A 20,911-nucleotide genomic window follows, 5' to 3' on the forward strand; every position below is an offset into this window, starting at 1 on the left:
CTGTGAGCTTGGCAGGCCGGATTGCTGCCAAGCCTTATCTGTGTTTATTGCTGCCTGAGTTTGTCTGAGTTGCTGCCAAGGTCCTTATCTGTTTGTTCTGCCTGGCTTTCAGCCACCGAGGTTTTGGTGTCTTGCTATTAAAGTACATTCCAGTTAAGCTTGTCTCGGCATTCGTTACTGGAGGGAGGAGGGGGTCAGAACACAAGCACTAACCAAGCTTGGCCCTACTTAGGATGCAGAGATATGCCAAGGTGCTGCCATCGTCTTTAGACATTTTTTGGTTGCATTGCTCTTTAAATAAAAAGAATTGAAGCATCCAGAGGCTTGGGGGAGGGGGCAGAGCAGAGCTTCGCTCTCATGTCCTCCCTCATGTTCCTTGATTGTCCTGATTTTGTATGACATTGCTATTGCAGATAGTGGAGTAGGTTTTTTTAAAAAACAACAAAAAAAAAAACAAGTTTCTAGCTCTCACTTTGGTAGTGGCAAGATCCAGATCATACCTGAGTCCTTTGCAATGAGTTCTCTCTCTCTCTCTTTCTCTCTTTCTCTCTCTCTCTCTCTCTCTCTCTCTCTCTTTCTTTCTTTCTCTCTCTCTCTCTCTCTCTTTCCTTTTCCTTTCTTTCTTTCCTTCCTTCCTTTTTCTTTCTTTCCTTCTTTCCTTTCTCTTTCTTTCTTTTTTTCTTTTTCTTTCTTTCTTTCTTTCTTTTTTTCTTTCTATTTTTCTGTCTTTCTTATGAAGAGCAGTGTTATGTTTCGGCTTTGGGGTTGTTGCCTATTGGGAAGAGTGGAATCTCAAAGATGAGCATCAACAGAGAGAGAGGCCCGAACCCTGTAATCAAACAGCAAGGGCTGAATCATTTTATCCTTTGCAAACGAGCAGCAGGCGGCTAAGATATCTCCACTGGGGTTGGTTCTCCAGCTCCAATGGGGGGAAAAAACTGTTGTCCTTTTTCTGTGTCTGAGCTCTGAAAAGGAAGCGCCGTAATGATGTCATTGGCTTGGAGCCGGCCTTCCCGCCGATCTATTCTAACCATCTTGCCCCCCCCGTTCCTGCCACAGGCCCTGGATGGTGAGCGCACGACCCCCCAGCAGATGGCCCAGCCGATGCGTGCCCCGCCCTACGCATACGCACCTGGTGCACAGCAGCCCTGGGGACCGAAAGTAACAGTTCAGTTTTATAGAGGAAAAGCTAGCCCAGCGCATTCTGGGGGTGGAGGAACTGCCCCATGGAATTCAGATGGCTGCTTCGCTTGCCTTGGCACTGCTTGGGGCTGACATAGTTGCTTGAAATGATGATGCCAGCCTAGGTCTGCGCATGCACAAAACATTAAAAAAGGGGAAAAAATAAATGTGTGCAATTACAATTGTTCTGCACATGCGCAGAACTGAAAATCAAGATGGCAGCCCCGTAGGAGAACCGGTTCAGGGGTGTGGCAAGCCTGGGTCACTGCCGGTTCCAGCGACCCAGGCCCACAAACCACTACTGGTTTGGCCGAACCTGTAGGAACCCACCTCTGGTTCAAACTTACAAGAGCACCGGAAAAAGTGACTTACGACCATTTTTCACATTTACAACCTTTGTAGCTTTCCCATGATCATGTGATCAGATTTCAGATACTTGGCAACAGGTTCATACTTACCACTGTTGGCTGTATCCTACGGTCATGTGATCCCCTTTTGGGAACCTCCTGATAAGCAAAGTCAATGGGGAAGCCAGATTCCACTTAACAACCCTGTTACTAACTTATCAACTGCAGTGATTCACTTAAAACTGTGGTCAAGAAAGGTTGTAAAATGGGGGAAAACTCACTTGAGAAATGTCTCACTGAGCAACAGAAATTTTGGGCTCAATGGGGGTCGTAAGTCGAGGATTACCCGTATCTCCCTCTTTATGACATAGGGATGATACAGCCTTCAAGAGCAGATGAAGGCTCTGTGATCCCTATGAGATACACACACACACACACACACACACACACACACATTTAATTCATTTTTTTCCCCACGAAGAAACTAGGAACAGACCATCTGACATTTAGAAGTGCAGGATGTAAAAACAGGAGAACGAAATTGTCCACTTGCAATGATGTTTGAGATCTTGGAGAGCCTCTGTTGGTTGGGCTTTCCTATTAGTAGCTATTTGATATCTCTACCTGGAGATATTGCGGCTGAATATGGGAGATTCACCATGCAAAGCAGGTTGCTCCTTCCCTGAATGATGGTCTGCCCTCCATAGTACGAGTGACAGTCAGAATCGAACTAGATACGGTGATAATGCCAATTGCACAAATAGGGCTTTCTTTTAAATGCAGCTAGAAAAACAGTGACTCTTATCAACAGGATTACACCGATCCTCAAACCAATGAACTGAGGAACGTTCATTATTTTTTCCCCTTATTATTTTTAAGCTTTTCCTTCCAAGCTTAAATCAAGAAATTGGGCTGTTTTTAGAGAACCCTAAAGTTTTCAACTAACTGTCCCAAGGGTGCTTTTTTTCAAGAGGCAACTGAACTTTTCTTTGAAGACGTTTTCGCTTCTGTTGAATTTAGGGTCACGTCCCCTTAGGTAGCTGATGCTGCTTTGCTAGCTTGGCTATAATCTCTCTTGGCATTCTCTGCAATCGTGAAACGTTCTTCCAGCAGCCTGTTTCCTACACAGGTGCTGCCAACAAGCAATTAATTAATTAATTCTGCAAATTATGGCGGGAGATGAAAGTGAAACGGAGACGCTTGGCTATCGCAAACTCCTCGGTGAGCTTATGCAGAGGGCAGCGCTGCGGGCATGTTGTTCTCGCTGTGGGGCTTTCTCATAGGGCTTGCGAGGAACTCAAAAACGGGCTATGTGGCTTTTGGGGAGACTTTTCTTTGCACCCCCACCGCACCCCCAAACATACTCCCCTTCACTCCATCTGCTCCGCTTGAATTCCAGAGCGGGTATAGGAGACCTTCCAGAATGTGGCAGGTTTGGTGCTTTTCCCAGGGTGTCTTTTGTCTGAGGTCACCTCCCTCCATCTCTAGATGCCATCCATGCTTTGTGTGTCGTCCTTGTCAAGGCCTCTGCTGGGCAGGGCTTCCAGGCCCTACCCAATCAGGCTAGGTATCATCCTTATTCCAGGGTATGAAGGAATGTGGTTCACCTCTTCGTTTAGGGCGTCTGCAGGAGGCCTGGCTAGCTATAAGTAGAGTCCTCCTTGGCTTGATGCTGGCCTGGCTTTTTTTGGGGGGGGGGAACTTGCTGATGGGGGCAGTGTCTGTCTGGTTGCCCATTGGTTGGCTCCCAGTACTTAGCATTCCAACTGAATTATAAGCCAGACATAAGCATGCCAGCCAGCCAGTTCAATGACAAAAGGGCGACCGACTAAACCGTGCCCGACAAAACCGAGGTGGCGCAGTGGTTAAATGCAGCACTGCAGGCTACTGCTAGATCAGCAGTTCAGCGGTTCAAATCTCACCCACCGGCTCAGGGTTGACTCAGCCTTCCATCCTTCCGAGGTGGGTAAAATGAGGACCCAGATTGTTGGGGGCAATATGCTGACTCTCTGTAAACCGCTTAGAGAGGGCTGAAAGCCCTATGAAGCGGTATATAAGTCTACTGCTATTGCTATTGCTATTGCTAAAACCGCGAGTTCTAAACCGCGACAAAAAATGAGCGCTGAATCGTGCTGACAATAGCGCGGCGACAGAAGCGCGCTGTGAACCTAAACCTAACGCTAACCCTAACCCTAAACCTAACCCTTACCTTAACTTAAATCACCCTTAAATCGCCCTTCTGTCGGCACGCTGTTGTCGGTGCGCTGTTGTCGGTGCGTTGATGACGTCACGGTTTTAGCGACGCGGTTTTGTCGTGCGCGCTTTTGTCGGGTCACGCAGCCAGCCAACAAGGGCAAGGTAGCAGAAAGAAAAACAGAGTTAGAGCATAAGTAAGCAGCAGCTAAGCTAAACCCTTCTGAGGAATATCTAATCTGGCAGCTAAAAGAACAGAATTTGAACTCTTTTGGAAAATACGAGGTCTGCAACTCCTTTGAGAGCAGGAGAAGTAGAACTTGGAGATACAGAAAGAAACCTGGGCAGGATTAGTGATGCTTCTCAGGGATGCTATTGCCAGGTGCCTCTTGAAACAGTTTATGGGCAAGACAAGCTGAACTAATTTCTCTTTGCTCCAGTGCTTTTTTTAAACAAAAGGGGAAAGAAGTGACACAGCTGCGCGGATTTCTGATTTTTGGGGCCAAATCCTAAAACCCAGTTCTGACTTTAGAGTTCTAGTTCTTGCCAGCTTGGGAAGTCCTTGAATATCGCAGTTTCCAATTAATTGTTTCGTTATTAGCTACTGGCATAGAAAGCTATGGAGAGAGAACATTCAGCTTCATAGCAAAAGCTAGTCATGCCCTGGGCTCGAAGCCTGCATGCAAAAGCGAGGAGGGTCCCATTCTTGCAAAATCCAGACTTTGCAACTCTGAACTTTAAAGCAAAGAGAAATTGTCCAGCTCACTTACATTCAGCAGTGTACCTGGTTTGCCTAGCCAGTATTCCTATTCAAATTCCAGCATTTAGGATATTTTAGGAGAAATTAGGGGCTTTTCAGAGTCTGTCTTTGTCAGCTGTGTTCCATTGCTTTTTTATGGATTCTTCTCATCCCTTCTTGTCATCTTTACGTGCCCTTTCTCTTTTTAACGTGCCTTCCATGTTTCTCACGCGTCTTGTTGGGATGGTGGGTCACCTCTATTTTCCAGGCCACAGATCGTCCTGTCAATGGGCTGGATGCTGGACTGCGGCCTTTCGACTTGGTTATCCCTTTCACTATCAAAAAAGGAGAGATAACAGGTAATGTGGGAACGCGGCTTAAAGGCTGCTGTGTGCATTAACAGCCTGGGGAATGCAACACGTAATGTGAGGCAGAATTCAGCTTCCCGGTCCCTATTTTTGTTTTAAGTAGCTGTATTTTTACAACTTAAGATGTTCACGAGCAAGGTCTGCTGAAATTTGTGAGAAAGTTGGAAGATTTATGGAGATGTGCGGGTTGGGGTTTTTAAGTCCGACTTTCGTTTTCCCATTCCTCATAACTAAGAGATGCAGAAAATAATTGTTATGGTTTTTATTTTATGGGAATTGCAGGTGTTCTCGAATTACCTGAATGCAATACATGTGACTCTTCTTCAGGGACTTTGCAGAAAGCGATCTGCATTTTTGCAAGTATTAAGTGTCATCTCTTATCTGGATTTGACACCAAAACTAAGCCCTCATCTTTAGCCATAACTTTCACTGCGTTGGTATCTACCAAATAAGCTGAGTAACAAACCATCTATTTGGAAGCTGCAGGGGGAGATGCTAAGGATATCACTTCAAGCACAGATAGCGCAGCTTTTCCTGTCTCTTCCAGATATATTGGAAAGCAATCGACATCATTCCCAAATGATATGACAGAAATTGCAGTCCGGAGTATCTATAAAACCCCAGGAGATGGAAGGGGGATTTCAGCGTTTAGCTTTAGGCCTCTGAAACCATCCCTGTCCAAAAATGTCCTTGCTAAATTCTTAGGGGATTCTAGCCTAGTGCAGCTAAATGACCTAGCTCGTATCCTGTGAGTTGCTGCATTGGACAACAGAAGTCAGTTTTTGTTCAAATGTCCCATACTAGCAGAATAGTATGCAGAGCTGTCCCCGTGGCTTACTACTCAAGACTAACCGAAGCCGCTGAATTGTTTTCTCTTTCCATCCCCCTTCCAAAGGAGAGGTACGCATGCCTTCCGGTAAGGTGGCCAAGCCAGATATTACTGACAATAAGGATGGCACAGTGACAGTGCGTTATGCCCCCACCGAGGCTGGCTTGCATGAGATGGATATCCGTTACGACAATATGCATATCCCAGGTAACATTGCCAGACTGTGGAGGTTCCTGGTTATCCTGGAGGGTCTGGTTTGTGAGTTCCGAGTAATATCTAAATGGCATCACAACCACTTTCTGATTCACTAGGTAGCCCCCTGCAGTTCTATGTGGATTATGTTAACAGTGGCCACGTGACAGCTTTTGGTCCTGGACTCACCCACGGCGTGGTCAACAAACCAGCTGTGTTCACAGTCAACACAAAAGATGCTGGAGAAGGTGAGTTGTGACATTGTACTCCTCCCACCAGAACCTTTTTTTACTTCTGTTTGTGTCTTTCCCTTAATGTAACAAAGACATCCATCAACTATACAAATTGGTCATTTGGATTCCTTCATACAACTTAAGATATTGAGCTTGTCAGAGTTAACTTCGGTGTTTGACCTTCTTTTTTTTTTTTTTGAGAATTTTTTTTTAATTGAAAATTTTAGAAAAAAAAACTTTTACAAATGTTTACCTCCGCCCCCCCCCCCTGCTGCCTTAGGCTCTCTAACCTGCCTGCCCAAACTTCCACCTCACTTGCATCTGATTTATGAACACTTTTTTATTGTAAATCATTTATAACCAAGATCTAAGCAAAATACTGTAAAGCATCAATTATTGAAAGACCTCCTATGGTTGCAACGTACTTTTTAAAGCAGCCATTAAAATTGCCTATATTAATCTACTTTTTTTTAGGTGCTTACAGTACACTTTCTTTTTTATTGAAAATTTTTGAAAAAAAAGTTTTACAAATGTTTACCTCCCTCCCCTACCCTCCCCACCCAACCCCACCCCCGCCGACTTCCCAGAACCAATACAGGGTATAAATCTTTAACAAAGATGTTCTAAAATAAACTTTAAAAAAAGTTGGTATCATCTTTCATTTGAGCTTTAACTCCTCTTTTCTAGGCTAAGTCTAAACAGATGATATCATTCCTTGTTTCTTCAGTCATAAACTATCTGGAATTTCTTAGTCCCATATTTATTTTGAGTATAGTCAATCCATCTTCTCCACTCCAGTTTATATCTCTCATTTGAGAGATCCTAGAGATATGCTGATATTTTAGCCATCTCTGCTAGGTTTGCTACTTTTAATGTCCATTCTTGAATAGTAGGCAGATCTTCCTTCTTCCAGTATTGCGCCACCAACAGTCTTGCTACCGTTATTAAGTGCAAAATCAAGTTAATCTCTATAACTGTACAATCAGTAATTATACCTAACAAGAATAACTGAGGGGTAGACTTCATCTTTTTTTAAAGAACATTTTGCATAATCCACCATATTTTTATCCAAAATGCTTTAACCTTTTTACAAGTCCACCATATATGATAGTATGTAGCATCGAGACAATCACATCTCCAGCATTTAGATTGTAAATTCGGATACATACAGGCTAGTTTTTTAGGATCTAAATGCCATCTATAAAACATCTTGTAAAAGTTTTCTCTCAAATTTTGGGCTTGTGTAAATTTTACATTTCTTACCCATATCTTTTCCCATGTATCCAACATTATTGGGTCTTCAAAATTTTGCGCCCACTTTATCATACAGTCTTTAACTAATTCTGAGAATTTTTTTATTGTTTTAGTTAAACCAAAAAAAAAACAAGAAAAAAATCATCTTTCGTTACATCTTGTTGAAAGCGTATCGATTGGTTACAAATATATTCCGGGCGTTTCTTCCACAATCCTTACATATACTTCATTCAAACCATGTTGTACATTTTAAGTCAAGAAAGAAAAGTTATGTATTTTACTATCCCTGTACCATAATTCTCATTTGGCTACCGTTGTTTAAACATGGTTTTATCTAGAATCATTTATATTAGAAGACACAACCACCTACTGGCATTCATTTGCAATTTCAATAGATCTCCAATACCATTACACCTTTATGACATGTTCTAAAATTAATTCGGTTAAGTAAGATATCTAAACATTCCCCCCCATAACACACCTGTATGTATCATTAAATATTGTCCGTTAACATTTCATAACAGTGTTTGACCTTCTGATGTTTGCAGGTGGCCTATCCTTGGCCATTGAAGGCCCTTCTAAGGCAGAAATTGGATGTACCGATAACCAGGATGGCACCTGTACAGTGTCCTATCTCCCAGTTCTACCCGGAGACTACAATATACTGGTGAAATACAATGACAAGCACATCCCAGGAAGTCCTTTCACTGCCAAGATTACTGGTGAGATGTGAGGTTGCTCTGATATGAAGTGGGCTAAGCAGCCAGGCTGACTTATGCTGAAGGCCTCTTGTCTGCCTCTGCTTCCAACAGGTGATGATACAATGCGCATGTCCCACCTGAAAGTGGGCTCATCAGCTGATATTCCCTTGAACATCACTGAGACAGACTTGAGCCAGCTGACAGCCACGGTGATCCCACCTTCTGGCCGTGAGGAGCCTTGTCTGCTCAAACGCCTACGCAATGGACATGTCGGTGAGTGTCCCTTTTTTTAGCCTACCTCTGAGCCAATTGGCAGAATTCATGGGTAGGACAAGATAGTTGGAGAGGCTTAACAAATCATCTCCTTTCCGCCTCTTGCAAATGTCTCTGTAGGAATTTCATTTGTCCCCAAAGAGATTGGAGAGCACATTGTGAACATCAAGAAGAACGGGCTGCACATCCCCAACAGCCCTATCACGGTGATGATCAGCCAGTCAGAAATTGGAGATGCCAGCCGCGTCAGGGTCTCTGGCCCAGGACTCAGTGAGGGCCGGACCTTTGAACCTTCAGAGTTCATCATTGACACCAGGGATGCAGGTACACAAATGAAGTTTTAATACAGCCTTGGAAATGTCTTAAGTTACGTTGTTAGATTTTTTTTTTTTAATTTGATGTTCACAACTCTTGTTGTCGCTATGCTGGCTGGAAATGGTGGTAGGTGGTAATCCAGCAGATCTGAAGGTGTTCTGTCCCCCCCTTCACGGCTCTTAACAAACGGCAAGACGAATAAACTTAAAAGGAACTTTCTTTATCAGTTCTCAGTTCAAATTGGCTTCGAGCCCAAAAATAACATAAATACAGTCTCGAACGAGATAACAGAATACAAAACAACTCTTACAAGCAATGCACTTCTCCAAGTGTAGCCTTGAATCAGGGTTACAAGAAACACTAAAGCACTTATCCAAGTGTATCTTCCATAAATCACGATTGATGATCAAGCAATGTTGTACCAAACAAGGAACGCACGAAGGAACGTTGACTCCTGCGACTAGGGCGTGGCAGCATCCGTCCTTTTATCTCCAAACAAGCCCCAGCTGCATAATGAATCTTGTATCCCGAAAAGACTCACAGCAGACATCTGCTGAGTCACAACAGAAGGGTACCAGATTGGGGTAAGCTAGTCTAAAGAACAGCCTAGCCCAAGAGGAAAAGTGAATATGATGAAGTTCCTGAGGTAAATCGGGCAGATTTCATTTTCAGGGCTTCTAAGATAAGACAGTAGGTTCTGGAAAGCTACTGTGCCACTTTCCCTCCTTTACCTCTGTGAGGATACCTGCCGGCTTGGAATGGTAAAGAAGGTCTTATACAGGTAATCCTTGACTTACGGCCACAACTGGGCTCAAAATTTCTGTTGCTAAGCGAGACATTTCTTAAGTACATTTTGCCCCATTTTATGACTTTGCTTGCCACAGTTGTTAAGTAAATCACTACAGTGGCTACGTTAGTTGTTAACTGAATCTGGATTCCCCGTTGACTTCGCTTGTCAGACAGTCGTAAAAGTGACCTTGGGATGCTGCAACCGTTGTAAATATGAGCCAGTGGCCAAGCATCTGAATTTTGATCATGTGCTCATGGGGATGCTGCCACAGTCGTAAGTGTGAAAAACCATAAGTCACTTTTTTTCAGTGCCGTTGTCATTTTGAACAGTCGCTAAATGAACTGTTGTAAGTCAGGGACTACCTGTATGGCATTCCAACTAAAAAGAAGGGTTAGACTGAACCAGTGGTGGGTTTCAAAAATTTTTGGAACCTACTCTGTGGGTGTGGCCTCCTTTGTGGGAGTGGCTTGCTGACCACGTGACCTGGTGGGAATGGCTTGCCGGCCATGTGTTTTCTTTCTCTCTCTCTCTCTTTTTCCTTCCTTTTGTCTCTCTGTCCTTTTTTTCTTTTTTTCTTTCATCTCTCACTCTTTTTCTTTTCTTTCTTTCTTTCTTTCTTTCTTTCTTTCTTTCTTTCTTTCTTTCTCTTTCTCTTTCTCTTTCTCTTTCTCTTTCTCTTTCTCTTTCTCTCTGTCTGTGTCAGTCTGTCTGTCTCTGTGTGTGTGTGTGTGGGTGGGTGTTTGTGTGCGTAGGTGTCAATGATGGGTTTCAAAAAAATTTGGAACCTCTTCTGTAGGTGTGGCCTGCTTTCCGGGTCCACTGGTGGAACCTCTTCTAACCGGTTCGGTAGATTTGACGAACCGGTTCTACCGAATAGGTGCAAACTGGTAGGAACCCACCTCTGGACTGAACTAAGAACAGCCCTAGCTTAGTCTTCTGTTCCTAGAATTAAGTGCTAATTTCTGAAAGGTAGAAAAGAAGATTGTCTCAGTGAAGTGTTTCCAGGAAAGGAAAGGTTTCATACAGACAAGGATAAAGTGGCCTGCGTATTTCTCTTTTATGAGTAACTAGCTCATAACTCGGTGTTGCCCGAGTATTTATTTATTTATAGGGGGAAAATGTCTGGACCAAACATAATTTCTAATGTTGGATTTTCCCCCTTACCAGAGGGAGCCCCCTTGTGGAGTATTGTGAAGCCATTACCATGGCAACTCCACTGTACAGTAGAAGCCATTTTAAGGCACAACAGGCTGTATCTTAACAGACCACTCACACCGAGGGGTGTCTTACCCCTACAGTATTCTTTTTCCAAAGAGTTAAGTCATCTGTGTACCAAATTTGGTTGAAATTGCTTGAGGCGTTCAAGAGTGATGCTGGAACACACACACACACACACACACACACACACACACACACACACACACACACACATTTATATAGAGAGAGATTGGAGGGAAATTATGTAGCATTAGCATAAATTGTACATGCAACTTGCTGCATTATTCTTAACCGTGCATATTTTTACCACAGTGATGAGGTGCTCAAATGTATCCAAAAGCTTCTGATAATAAATGGATCTTTCTTTAGGCTATGGTGGTCTGAGCTTGTCCATTGAAGGCCCCAGTAAAGTTGACATCAATACAGAAGACCTGGAAGACGGTACTTGCAAAGTCACCTATTGTCCTACTGAGCCTGGCAACTACATCATCAACATTAAATTTGCAGATCAGCATGTGCCCGGTGAGTGCATTCGTCCTTGCTGTGTCACGTGGGACCAAAAGTGAGTCCAAAAAGTGTTCAGGGTGCCCCAAACGGTGGTTCCAATAAGGGACAGGCAGGCATGTCTTTAAAATCTGGATTGTTGAACAAGCTGTTGTAAGACTTGGTTCCCAGATAGATAAAAACCTGTTCTCACTCCCCTTGTCCCACACCAACAAACACTCCGAGTCAAAGATAAGTTACGGCATTTAATTAACAGACAGACAGGTCCTTGGCAGCAAACCGGCACAGACAAGCTTGGGCAGCAATAAACACAGATAAGGCTTGGCAGCAAACCAGCCTGCCAAGCTCATAACAATGTTCTCCGACATTCGTTCCTGCGTTGACTTCTGCAAGAAGGGCGTGTGCACAAGTAGTCTTTTTATAGTCTGGAGAGGAGCCTAATGACCACCAACTGAGTGCAATTACCTCCTGATCATTCAACTTAGCATGGTTGAGTGCCAAAAGAAAAGCAGTTGCTACTCTGGAGAGCTAGACATTCACCCAACATCTCCAGAGTTGTTGTAGGACAGCTAATGCTTCTGTTGCCGTATAGCCTTGCTATACCCATCCTGCTTCTGCCCAAACCTTCTTATCAATTTCTCCCCTGAAAGGATAAATGAGATCTGACTGGACTGCGAAGAGTTTTGGGGGGGGCTGTTTAAAAACTACCATTAGCAGGTAAGGTTTTGCTTCCCTTTTGACCCCCCCACAAAAATCTGGTTTTCTGACGCAGGGAGCCCTTTCTCTGTGAAGGTGACAGGAGAGGGAAGAATGAAACAGATGATTACGCGCTGCCGCAAAGCCCCATCCGTCTCCAATATTGGCAGCCAGTGTGACCTGAGTCTGAAAATCCCAGGTAAGAGGAGTCCAGGGGGAGAAGGGAGCTAAGTAGGTGGGTTGAGCAACTTTTTGTCCCTGAGACTAATCCAGCGATAATGGAGAGCTATTGTGAAAGCACCACACCTTCTCTGAGGACAAAGTGAGCATTGTACCAGTTCCACGTAACCCTGCTTGCTTGAGCAGATGCTAAATTTCTTATGGAACTAAGTGCTTACTCTGGGAAGAAAGGGGGGGTAGGAGGGAGGGAGGGAAGGAAGGAGAGAAGAAAGGAGGGAAGGAAGGAGGGAAGGAAGAAGAGAAGGAGAGAAGAGGGAAGGAAGGAGGGAATGTAGGAGAGAAGGAAGGGGGGAAGGAAGGAGGAAAGGAAGGGGGAAAGGAAGGAGAGAAGGAGAAAAGAAATGCTAAATTTCTTATGGAACTAAGTGCTTACTCTGGGAAGAAAGGGGGGTAGGAAGGAGGGAGGGAAGGAAGGAGGGAAGGAAGGAGGGAAGGAAGAAGAGAAGGAGAGAAGAGGGAAGGAAGGAGGGAATGTAGGAGAGAAGGAAGGGGGGAAGGAAGGAGGAAAGGAAGGGGGAAAGGAAGGAGAAAAGAAATGCTAAATTTCTTATGGAACTAAGTGCTTACTCTGGGAAGAAAGGGGGGTAGGAGGGAGGGAGGGAAGCAAGGAGGGAAGGAAGGAGAGAAGAAAGGAGGGAAGGAAGGAGGGAAGGAAGAAGAGAAGGAGAGAAGAGGGAAGGAAGGAGGGAATGTAGGAGAGAAGGAAGGGGGGAAGGAAGGAGGAAAGGAAGGGGGAAAGGAAGGAGAGAAGGAGAAAAGAAAGGAGGGAAGGAAGGAAGGAGGGAAGGAAGGAGGGGAGGAGAGAAGGAGGGAAGGGGAAGGAGGGAGGGAAGGAAGGGGAGTAGGAAAGAAGAAACGAGGGATGGAAAGAGGGAGGGAGGGAAGAAGAAGTAGGACCGTTGTAAGATAAGATGGATCTATGGGATGTTAAAAAAGCAATCTTCAAGTATATTGTTAACAGTAGGGAAAAATTGTAATAAATACATATTATTAATAACAGTTATGAGATCATATAATTGTGAATGTATATATGAAATTGATTAAAAAAATAATAAGTGCTTACTCTGGGGCAGTTTCAAGCAGCTGTCTAGGTCTTAGCCGCAAGGGACTGGGCATAGCAACAGCACTTAGACTTATATACCGCTTCACAGTGGTTTTACAGCCCTCCCTAAGCGGTTTACAGAGCATATTGCCCCCCCAACAATCTGGCTCCTCATTTTACCCACCTCGGAAGGATGAAAAGCTGAGTCAACCTTGAGCCTGGTGAGATTTGATGTGCCAAATTGCAGGCAGCCGGCAGGCAGCAGAAGTATCCTGCAGTACTGCACTCTCACCACTGCGCCATCACGGCTCTTGAATGTTAAGTGGATTCAACCGTTCCGGCTTCCAAACCCTGGTTTGTGCTAAGCATTACCTGGCCAATGGGTTGATTTAATGTGGTTGGTTGAGTTAATAAACTGTGGCTTAACGTCTATCCGCGTTCTATAGTAAGAAGCAGTAGAAAAACCAGTATTTCATGTAGCAAAATATGTAGCCATGCAGTTCTGTATCCTTTTAATTCTTGTTCCGTGGTCCCCAGAAATCAACATCAGAGACATGACTGCCCAGGTGACCAGCCCGTCAGGCAAATCCCATGATGCAGAGATCTTGGAGGCCGAAAACAACACCTACTGCATCCGCTTTGTGCCCACTGAGACAGGCATCCACTCAGTCAGCGTCAAGTATAAAGGACAGCACGTGCCCGGAAGCCCCTTCCAGTTCACAGTGGGCCCTCTTGGTGAAGGCGGTGCGCACAAAGTCCGGGCAGGTGGCCCAGGCTTGGAGAGAGCTGAAGCTGGTGTGCCAGGTATGGTTATCAGTTGAGGGAAGAGCTTTAAATCGTGAGCGAGTACCTTGGGAAGCGGGGAAATCAGGTTAATCCTCACCCTTACATTGTGTTTAATGCACCAAGTGTAAAATGGCAGGTGGTTTAGGTTTAGGTTTATTAGATTTATATGCCTCCCTTCTCCCAAGGACTCAGGGCGGCGTACAACATTAAAAGAAACACATAATACAAAAGCTAAAAAAAAATTAAATAGAATATCCCAAACAAACCCAATTAGAATTGACAATAACTTTTTTTAAAAAAAAAATCAAATTAAAATTAACAGTGATCAATAATTTATTTTGTTTTGTTCAGGCCAGGCTGGCTTGCTGGAAAAGCCAACTTTTTAGGGCGCGTCGGAAGGACCGGAGGTCGGGGATTATACGAAGCTCCGGGGGCAGCTCATTCCAGAGGGAAGGCGCTCCCACAGAGAAGGCTCTCCCCCTGGGGGTCGCTAGCCGACACTGTCCGGCCGACGGCACCCTGAGGAGGCCAACTCTGTGGGATCGCACTGGACGGTGGGAGGCTACCGGTGGCAGTAGGTGGTCTCGCAGGTACCCTGGGCCTAAGCCATGGAGCGCTTTAAAGGTCATCATTAGTACCTTGAATCGCACCCGGAAGACAAGCGGCAACCAGTGCAGGCCGCCTAAAAGGGGTGTAACATGGTGGTGATGGATGGTGGGTTAAGGATTGAGTGGAGGATCTCTGTGTGGTCTCTAGATCAGCATAAATTGCTGTCTTCTGCTTGTCCTGATTTTGCACTCAAATCAGAAGCACCGAGGCACTTCCGGGTTGAAAGGATTAGCCAGTGGCATCACCATTGCCATGGGGATCCCCCAGTTGGGGGCTTCTTCATGTCCCTGGCAGGAGCTGGAGAGAAGGACGAGAACTTAACCCCATCCCAGGCAGCTCTTGGGTCTCAAATGCAGGGTGGCTAAACTCCTGCCCAGCATTCCAACCAGTTGAGCCCTGTGCTCCTTTTCGCTTGTCCTGATGGTACTAATATTTAAAGCCTGTATAAATATATTGTACACCAATTAATGCCCATGAACGGCACTTCAATCATGCTGGCATCGAAACAGATGAAAATCAATTTTCCAGAACACTTTTAGCTCTAGCGTGGTTCCTCTGATTTTTATCCCTGAACTCAACAGATAAAATAGTTAGGCTTCAAATAGATGCAAAGCTACGTGGGATATACAAGTTACCAGAACTAATTTTCCACTCCAGTGAGGAAGTGTCAGCCCTTCGAGAAAGACCAGAGAAGGAAGCCAATGTTATAAACACTTTTTATAAAAAAAATTACAGGATTACAGCAACGGAATCTTTCCAGTCTAAATGTGCTTCCTCCCCGCCTGCTTTTATTCTAACGAAAACTAGGAAGGATGGAGTCAGAGATGCTTTCTCAAACTGCATTTTTGTTTTGGATTGGGATTTCTTTTACGTGACTTTTATCTTGTCTTCGGCTCTTCCTCCTGTTCCTCGAGGCTTATTCTCCCCTCCCATTATGGGAAGCATGGAAGGGGAAATGGCCTGGCCAGAGAGCGGGGTTGCCGTATAGGAACTTCAGATCTGATGAAGGGGGTGTTCCAGGCAACTCTCACTTCATTTACACCGTTCGAATTATTTTGTAAAGACTACACAACGTACCGTATATACTCGAGTATAGGCCGACCCGAATATAAGCCGAGGCACCTAATTTTACCACAAAAAACTGGAAAAGTTATTGACTCGAGTATAAGCCTAGGGTGGGAAATGCAGCAGCTACCGGTAAATTTCAAAAATAAAAATAGATACCAATAATGTTTTTGAATATTTATTTCAAAGAAAAACAGTAAACTAGCAGTGTATTCAATGAAATACTTCACTCACCTCATGATGCTGATGTCCCGCTGTGATGATGATGTCCCGTGCAGCCGCGGGAGCGATGTCCCGCCTCCTATGACACACGGCACAGTGATTCCTATCATTGGATCACTGTACCAGAGGAGGTGGGACATCGCTATGTGGCTGCTTGCCATAACAAGGAGGAGGTGGGACATCGTTGCAGAGCGGCAGGAGGGGGAGGAAGGGGAATCGTAAGACAGCCCTGCATTACATTAGAACGTGAGGAGGGGGGATGGTGCGGTGCGCGCTGCGTGGCAAACTGACACAGAGGGAGGGGAAACTCACAGGGGCACTGGGCCATTCACGAGTGTCACCCAGTGGCATGGCCCCGCCCCTTTTTCTCCTCCATTTCGGGCAAATTTTTCACTGACTCGAGTATAAGCCGAGGCGGCTTTTTTCAGCCCAAAAAGTGGGCTGAAAAACTAGGCTTATACTCGAGTATATACAGTATCTTAAATGCATCTACGTCATGTGGATTTACATATCCACCCTGGTTTTGTAATAAGAACTATTTGCCTTGTTCCCCCCAGCTGACTTCAGCATCTGGACGAGGGAGGCAGGAGCCGGTGGCCTTTCCATTGCTGTGGAGGGCCCCAGTAAAGCCGAGATTGCTTTTGAGGACCGGAAAGATGGTTCGTGTGGAGTTTCATATATTGTGCAAGAGCCTGGTAAGCGAGTGGTGGTGGTGGTGGGGGAGTGAACAGTCATCTTCTGAGCTCGAACCGATTGCAATAGAGCTAAACGTTTAAACTATCGATTAAAGAGAAAGTCAGCTTCAACTTCAGTGGGGTAGAGGTCTGATTTGTGCATTGATGAGAGGAGGTAAATAGTTAAGGATCTTCTGGGAGATTATAATTATTGAATTGAATTGAATTTTATTATTTGTATGCCGCCCTTCTCCGGGAGGGACTCAGGGCGGCGAACAACTCAAAAGGGGAGAAGGGGAACATAGAACACAATACAAATAGTTAAAATAGCCAAGAATCACACAACCACACAGGTCGAGAGGGGAGGGGAACTCATCAACCCCAGGCCTGCCGGCAAAGCCAGGTTTTGACGGCTTTTCGGAAGGCCTGGAGAGAGGTGAGGGTCCGAATCTCTGCGGGGAGTTCGTTCCAGAGGGCCGGAGCTGCCACTTAGAAGGCCCTCCCCCGGGTAGTAGCCAGATGGCATTGGCTGGTAGACGGAACCCGGAGGAGGCCAACCCTGTGTGATCTAATGGGTCTTTGGGAGGTAATTGGCAGCAGGCGGTCTCTCAAGTACCCAGGTCCATTATGGTTTCTGGTAGGTTTATTGTAAAGTGTTGACCTCTTCTCTTAAATCCTGGCCAAGCAGATGAGGGGGGGGGGTGGGGGAGAAGGACTGTAACTTTGTAACTTTAATAAGATTTGTATGCCGCCCACTCCCTTGGGACTCTGGGCGGCTCACAACAGAAGTAAAAACATATAAAATTTTAAAAATACAATTGTTAAAAATTAAACTATCATCCATTCAATCAAATGGGGCTGGATATTCATCAACAGCCCCATGCCTGCCGGAACAGCCAGGTCTTGGTTGCTTTACGGAAGGCCGGGAGAGTGGTGAGGGTCCGGATCGCGGCAGGTAGCTTGTTCCACAAGGCCGGTGCAGCTACAGAGAAGGCCCTCCCCCGGGGAGCTGCCAGCCGGCATTGTCCGGTCGACGGCACCTGGAGGAGGCCCAACCTGTGTGATCTTATTGGTCGTTGGGAGGTGAATGGCAGGAGGCGGTCTCTCAGGTAGCCAGGTCCAATACCATGTAGGGCTTTAAAAGTAACGACTCGCACCTTGAAGCGCGTCCGGAGACCAATGGGGAGCCAGTGCAGCTCGCGGAGGATAGGTGTAATATGGGTGTATCTAGGTACACCCAATATCGCTCGTGCGGCTGCATTCTGGACCAACTGCAATCTTCGAACACACTTCAGGGGCAGCCAAAAAAGACTGTGACTTTTTTGAAGCAGGATAGAAAAATCATGGCCTTCAAGTATTTCTGGACTGTCCATTGTGAACGTTGATTGCGCTCTTTATGCAAAATCCATTTGGAGTCCAGTGCTTAGATTCCAGCATTTGAAGATACAGAGGCTTGCCTGCCTTACAGTAATCAGTATTATTCTGAATAAGATAACCTTTGTTGTCACTTTTTCCTATGAACACACGGACACACATTAAAAATGAAATTCTGAGGCCCGTTCTCAAAAGCGCTCTCTCTCTCTCTCGCTCTCTCCCCCCCTCCCTCCCTCCCTCCCTCCCTCCCTCCCTCTCTCTCTCTTACACACACAATTTTGACTACATAGTGGGAAAACAGAGTCTTGAGAATTAACCAGGTTGATACTATAGGGTACAAAGCTATTACAGAATCTAGCTGTTCTGCTTCAGATACCATGAATTGAATTGAATTTATTAAATTTATATGCCGCCCAATCCCGAAGGACTCCGGGCGGCTTACAAAAAGAAAAAAAGAAAGAAAAGGAAAATACAAAAAGGATAATTTAAAATTCACAAAGCACATGCATTCACTCTGATCGGGGCTGGACCTCAACGATGAGGTCAACAGCCCCAGGCCTGCCGGAACAGCCAGGTTTTAACAGCTTTCCTGAAGGCCATGAGGGTGGGTGAGGTCCGGATCTCTGGGGGTAGCTGATTCCAAAGGGTCGGAGCAGCCACAGAGAAGGCTCTCCTCCGGGGGCCCGCCAGCCGACACTGAAGCCTCCATCCAAAAGGTAACCCAAAGAATTGTGACAGAATATTTATAGGAGAGCCAGCTAGGGGAGGGACCATATGCCAAGTCAAGGAGTGGAAAAGACAAGAATTGAGGAAGATGGCCACAGACAGACCTGTAGGGAGAGGGACGACTTTAGAATGGGATGCAGTTGGAATGGAATGGCTTTTTCAGGTGGTAGGAAAATAAAGACAGAGGTTTATTGGGGCAGGGGTCTCCCAAAGGAAATCAGTATTCTCACTACAGTACAGGGATGGCTGCCCTTAATGTTTTTTTTTAAGGTAGCAGTGTGATGGCACACTTGCCAGAGAGGCTCTGAGGGTCTTAAGTCTTTTGTTCTAAATTTTATTTTAGCATTTGCACAATACTTTTTCAAGTGCCTCTACTTCAAATTGCAGACAGCTGCGTTCCAAAATAACACCCAGAAGGTCCTGGAAACTGAAGAGAGGAGCCCCATCCAACTCTTGAGACCACAGATCACATGATCCTTGCGATAGCATGATCTGGGGTGTTCCAGAGCAAGGGTCCCCCAACCTGTGGGCCATGGCCCACGACTGGGCTGCAGCCTATTCAGAACCAGGCTGTGCAAGTGGCGCCCACTGGTGCATGGGCATGCGCCCGCGCGCACACAGCCCCACTCGCATGAGCGTTGAGGGCGCTCATGGCCCCATTCACACAAGCAACTGGTGCTTGTGCGTGCTTGCACCTGCCCCTCCCATAAGACCATCCCCTTTAGCAGTTAGACTTATATACCGCTTCATAGGGCTTTCAGCCCTCTCTAAGCGGTTTACAGAGTCAGCATATCACCCCTACAGTCTGGGTCCTCATTTCACCCACCTCGTAAGGATGGAAGGCTGAGTCAACCTTGAGCCGGTGAGATTTGAACTGCAGATAACAGTCAGCTAAAGTGGCCTGCAGTACTGCACCCTAACCACTGCGCCACCACGGCTCAATACACACACACACACACACACACACGGCGATCAACCCAGAATGGTTGGGGAACTCTGTGTTCAAGAGTTCATGGGAGAAAGTGGTGTCTAAGTTGACTGTATCTTGTGATGCAGCATATTCCCAAGTCGGGGCTGGAGAAGGAAGGATGTGGGAGCTCCTTTCTAGCACCTTCTCTTGGAATTGGAATACGCTCTGGCAAACCCCATCCATGAACTGCAGAGTAGCCAGATTCTGGACTCCAACTGGGCAACATTTCATCCAAAGTTGAAAAGAACTTTCTGTTTGGTAGGGAGGGCTGGCAGCTGTTCAGCGCAGCAACCATCTGGAACACAAGCTGGCTGATTTGCTAAGGGGGAAGAAAAACCCAGAGTTGGTAACACACACACGCACACACACACACCCTCCTCCCTAAGAGCTTGCCTTAAATCAAAATTTTCTATCTGGAAGCAGCATTGTTCTAATCCCGCAGTAAATCTTGTCAAGGTAGCACTGAAGAACATACTACGGGCGTGATCCGCCATGTGCTAGAGCTTCAGAAATGCCTTTTAAATAGAGAAATCTAATTTGTTAGAGACCTTGTGTTGAAATTTTTTTGGCAGTGGTCGAAATGCATTATCTCAACCAAACCATTAAATGCCAAATGCTGCTGTTAGTTCTGCACCCGGGGCTGCCAAATAATACATACGTGACAGTTTCTCCATATGGGCACGCCGAGCAAATCTGGGAGGAAATTTCATTTCCAAGCCTCTGAAAAAACTCAGGCGCACTCTTCCCTTTGAAGCATTTACTTTGTTCTGCTTTATTGCAAGATTTTTTTAAAATAAAATAAAAAACTGTTGATTTTAAAAAAGGACGAGGAGTTAAGAGTTAAAAATACAACATACAGGAGAAAGGAGAGGAACAGGAAAGGCAGAAGAAGAGGGGAAGGAAAAAAAAGAAGAAGAGAAAGGAGAGAAGGGAAAGGAGAGGTGGGAAGAAAGAAGGAGAGAAGAAAGAGAAGAAAGTGGGGGAGGAAGGAGGGAGGGAAGAAGGTAGGGAAGCAAGGAGGGAAAGAGGGAGGGAAGGAAGGAGAGTAGAAAGGAAGGAAGGAAGGAGGGAAGAAAGGAGGGAAGTTAAGAGAAAAGAAAGGAAGGAGGGAAGGAGGAAAGGAAGGAGGGAAGGTATGTGAGAAGGAGGGGGGATGGAGAGAGGAAGGGGAGGGGGAAGGAAAGGAGAAAAGAAGGGAGGGAAGGAAGGAGGCAAGGGGGGAGGGAAGAGAGGGGAGTGGAAAAGAAGAAACGAGGGAAGGAAAGAGGGAGGGAGGGAAGAAGATACCTAACCTTTGATGTCTATAATGATTTTGATATTATGGGAATATCTCGAAACGTAGTCAAATGTAAAGCAAAACAGTGATGGA

General features: G+C 45.6%; 1 protein-coding gene across 6 annotated transcripts in view; it reads left to right on the forward strand.

The window, feature by feature from the left end:
* Positions 1-20,911, forward strand: part of FLNA (filamin A) — a 117,252-nt gene that overhangs the window by 84,394 nt on the left and 11,947 nt on the right. For 2 of the 6 annotated variants that reach the window (XM_087710879.1, XM_087710881.1), the window contains 11 exons: positions 1,060-1,167; positions 4,730-4,820; positions 5,725-5,865; positions 5,970-6,098; positions 7,886-8,059; positions 8,150-8,311; positions 8,432-8,635; positions 11,004-11,156; positions 11,911-12,033; positions 13,654-13,920; positions 16,356-16,493. In XM_087710879.1, the coding sequence (XP_087567005.1) occupies positions 1,060-1,167; positions 4,730-4,820; positions 5,725-5,865; positions 5,970-6,098; positions 7,886-8,059; positions 8,150-8,311; positions 8,432-8,635; positions 11,004-11,156; positions 11,911-12,033; positions 13,654-13,920; positions 16,356-16,493 (1,690 nt within the window). The remainder of the gene's footprint in view (positions 1-1,059; positions 1,168-4,729; positions 4,821-5,724; positions 5,866-5,969; positions 6,099-7,885; positions 8,060-8,149; positions 8,312-8,431; positions 8,636-11,003; positions 11,157-11,910; positions 12,034-13,653; positions 13,921-16,355; positions 16,494-20,911) is intronic. The other 4 variants (XM_087710880.1, XM_087710882.1, XM_087710883.1 and 1 more) reach the window with 2 other exon arrangements.

Source organism: Thamnophis sirtalis, unplaced genomic scaffold, assembly GCF_051295495.1.
Source record: "Thamnophis sirtalis isolate CommonGarterSnake01/CBP01778 unplaced genomic scaffold, rThaSir2_p1.2 scaffold_3, whole genome shotgun sequence".
Classification (NCBI taxonomy): Eukaryota; Metazoa; Chordata; class Lepidosauria; order Squamata; family Natricidae; genus Thamnophis; species Thamnophis sirtalis.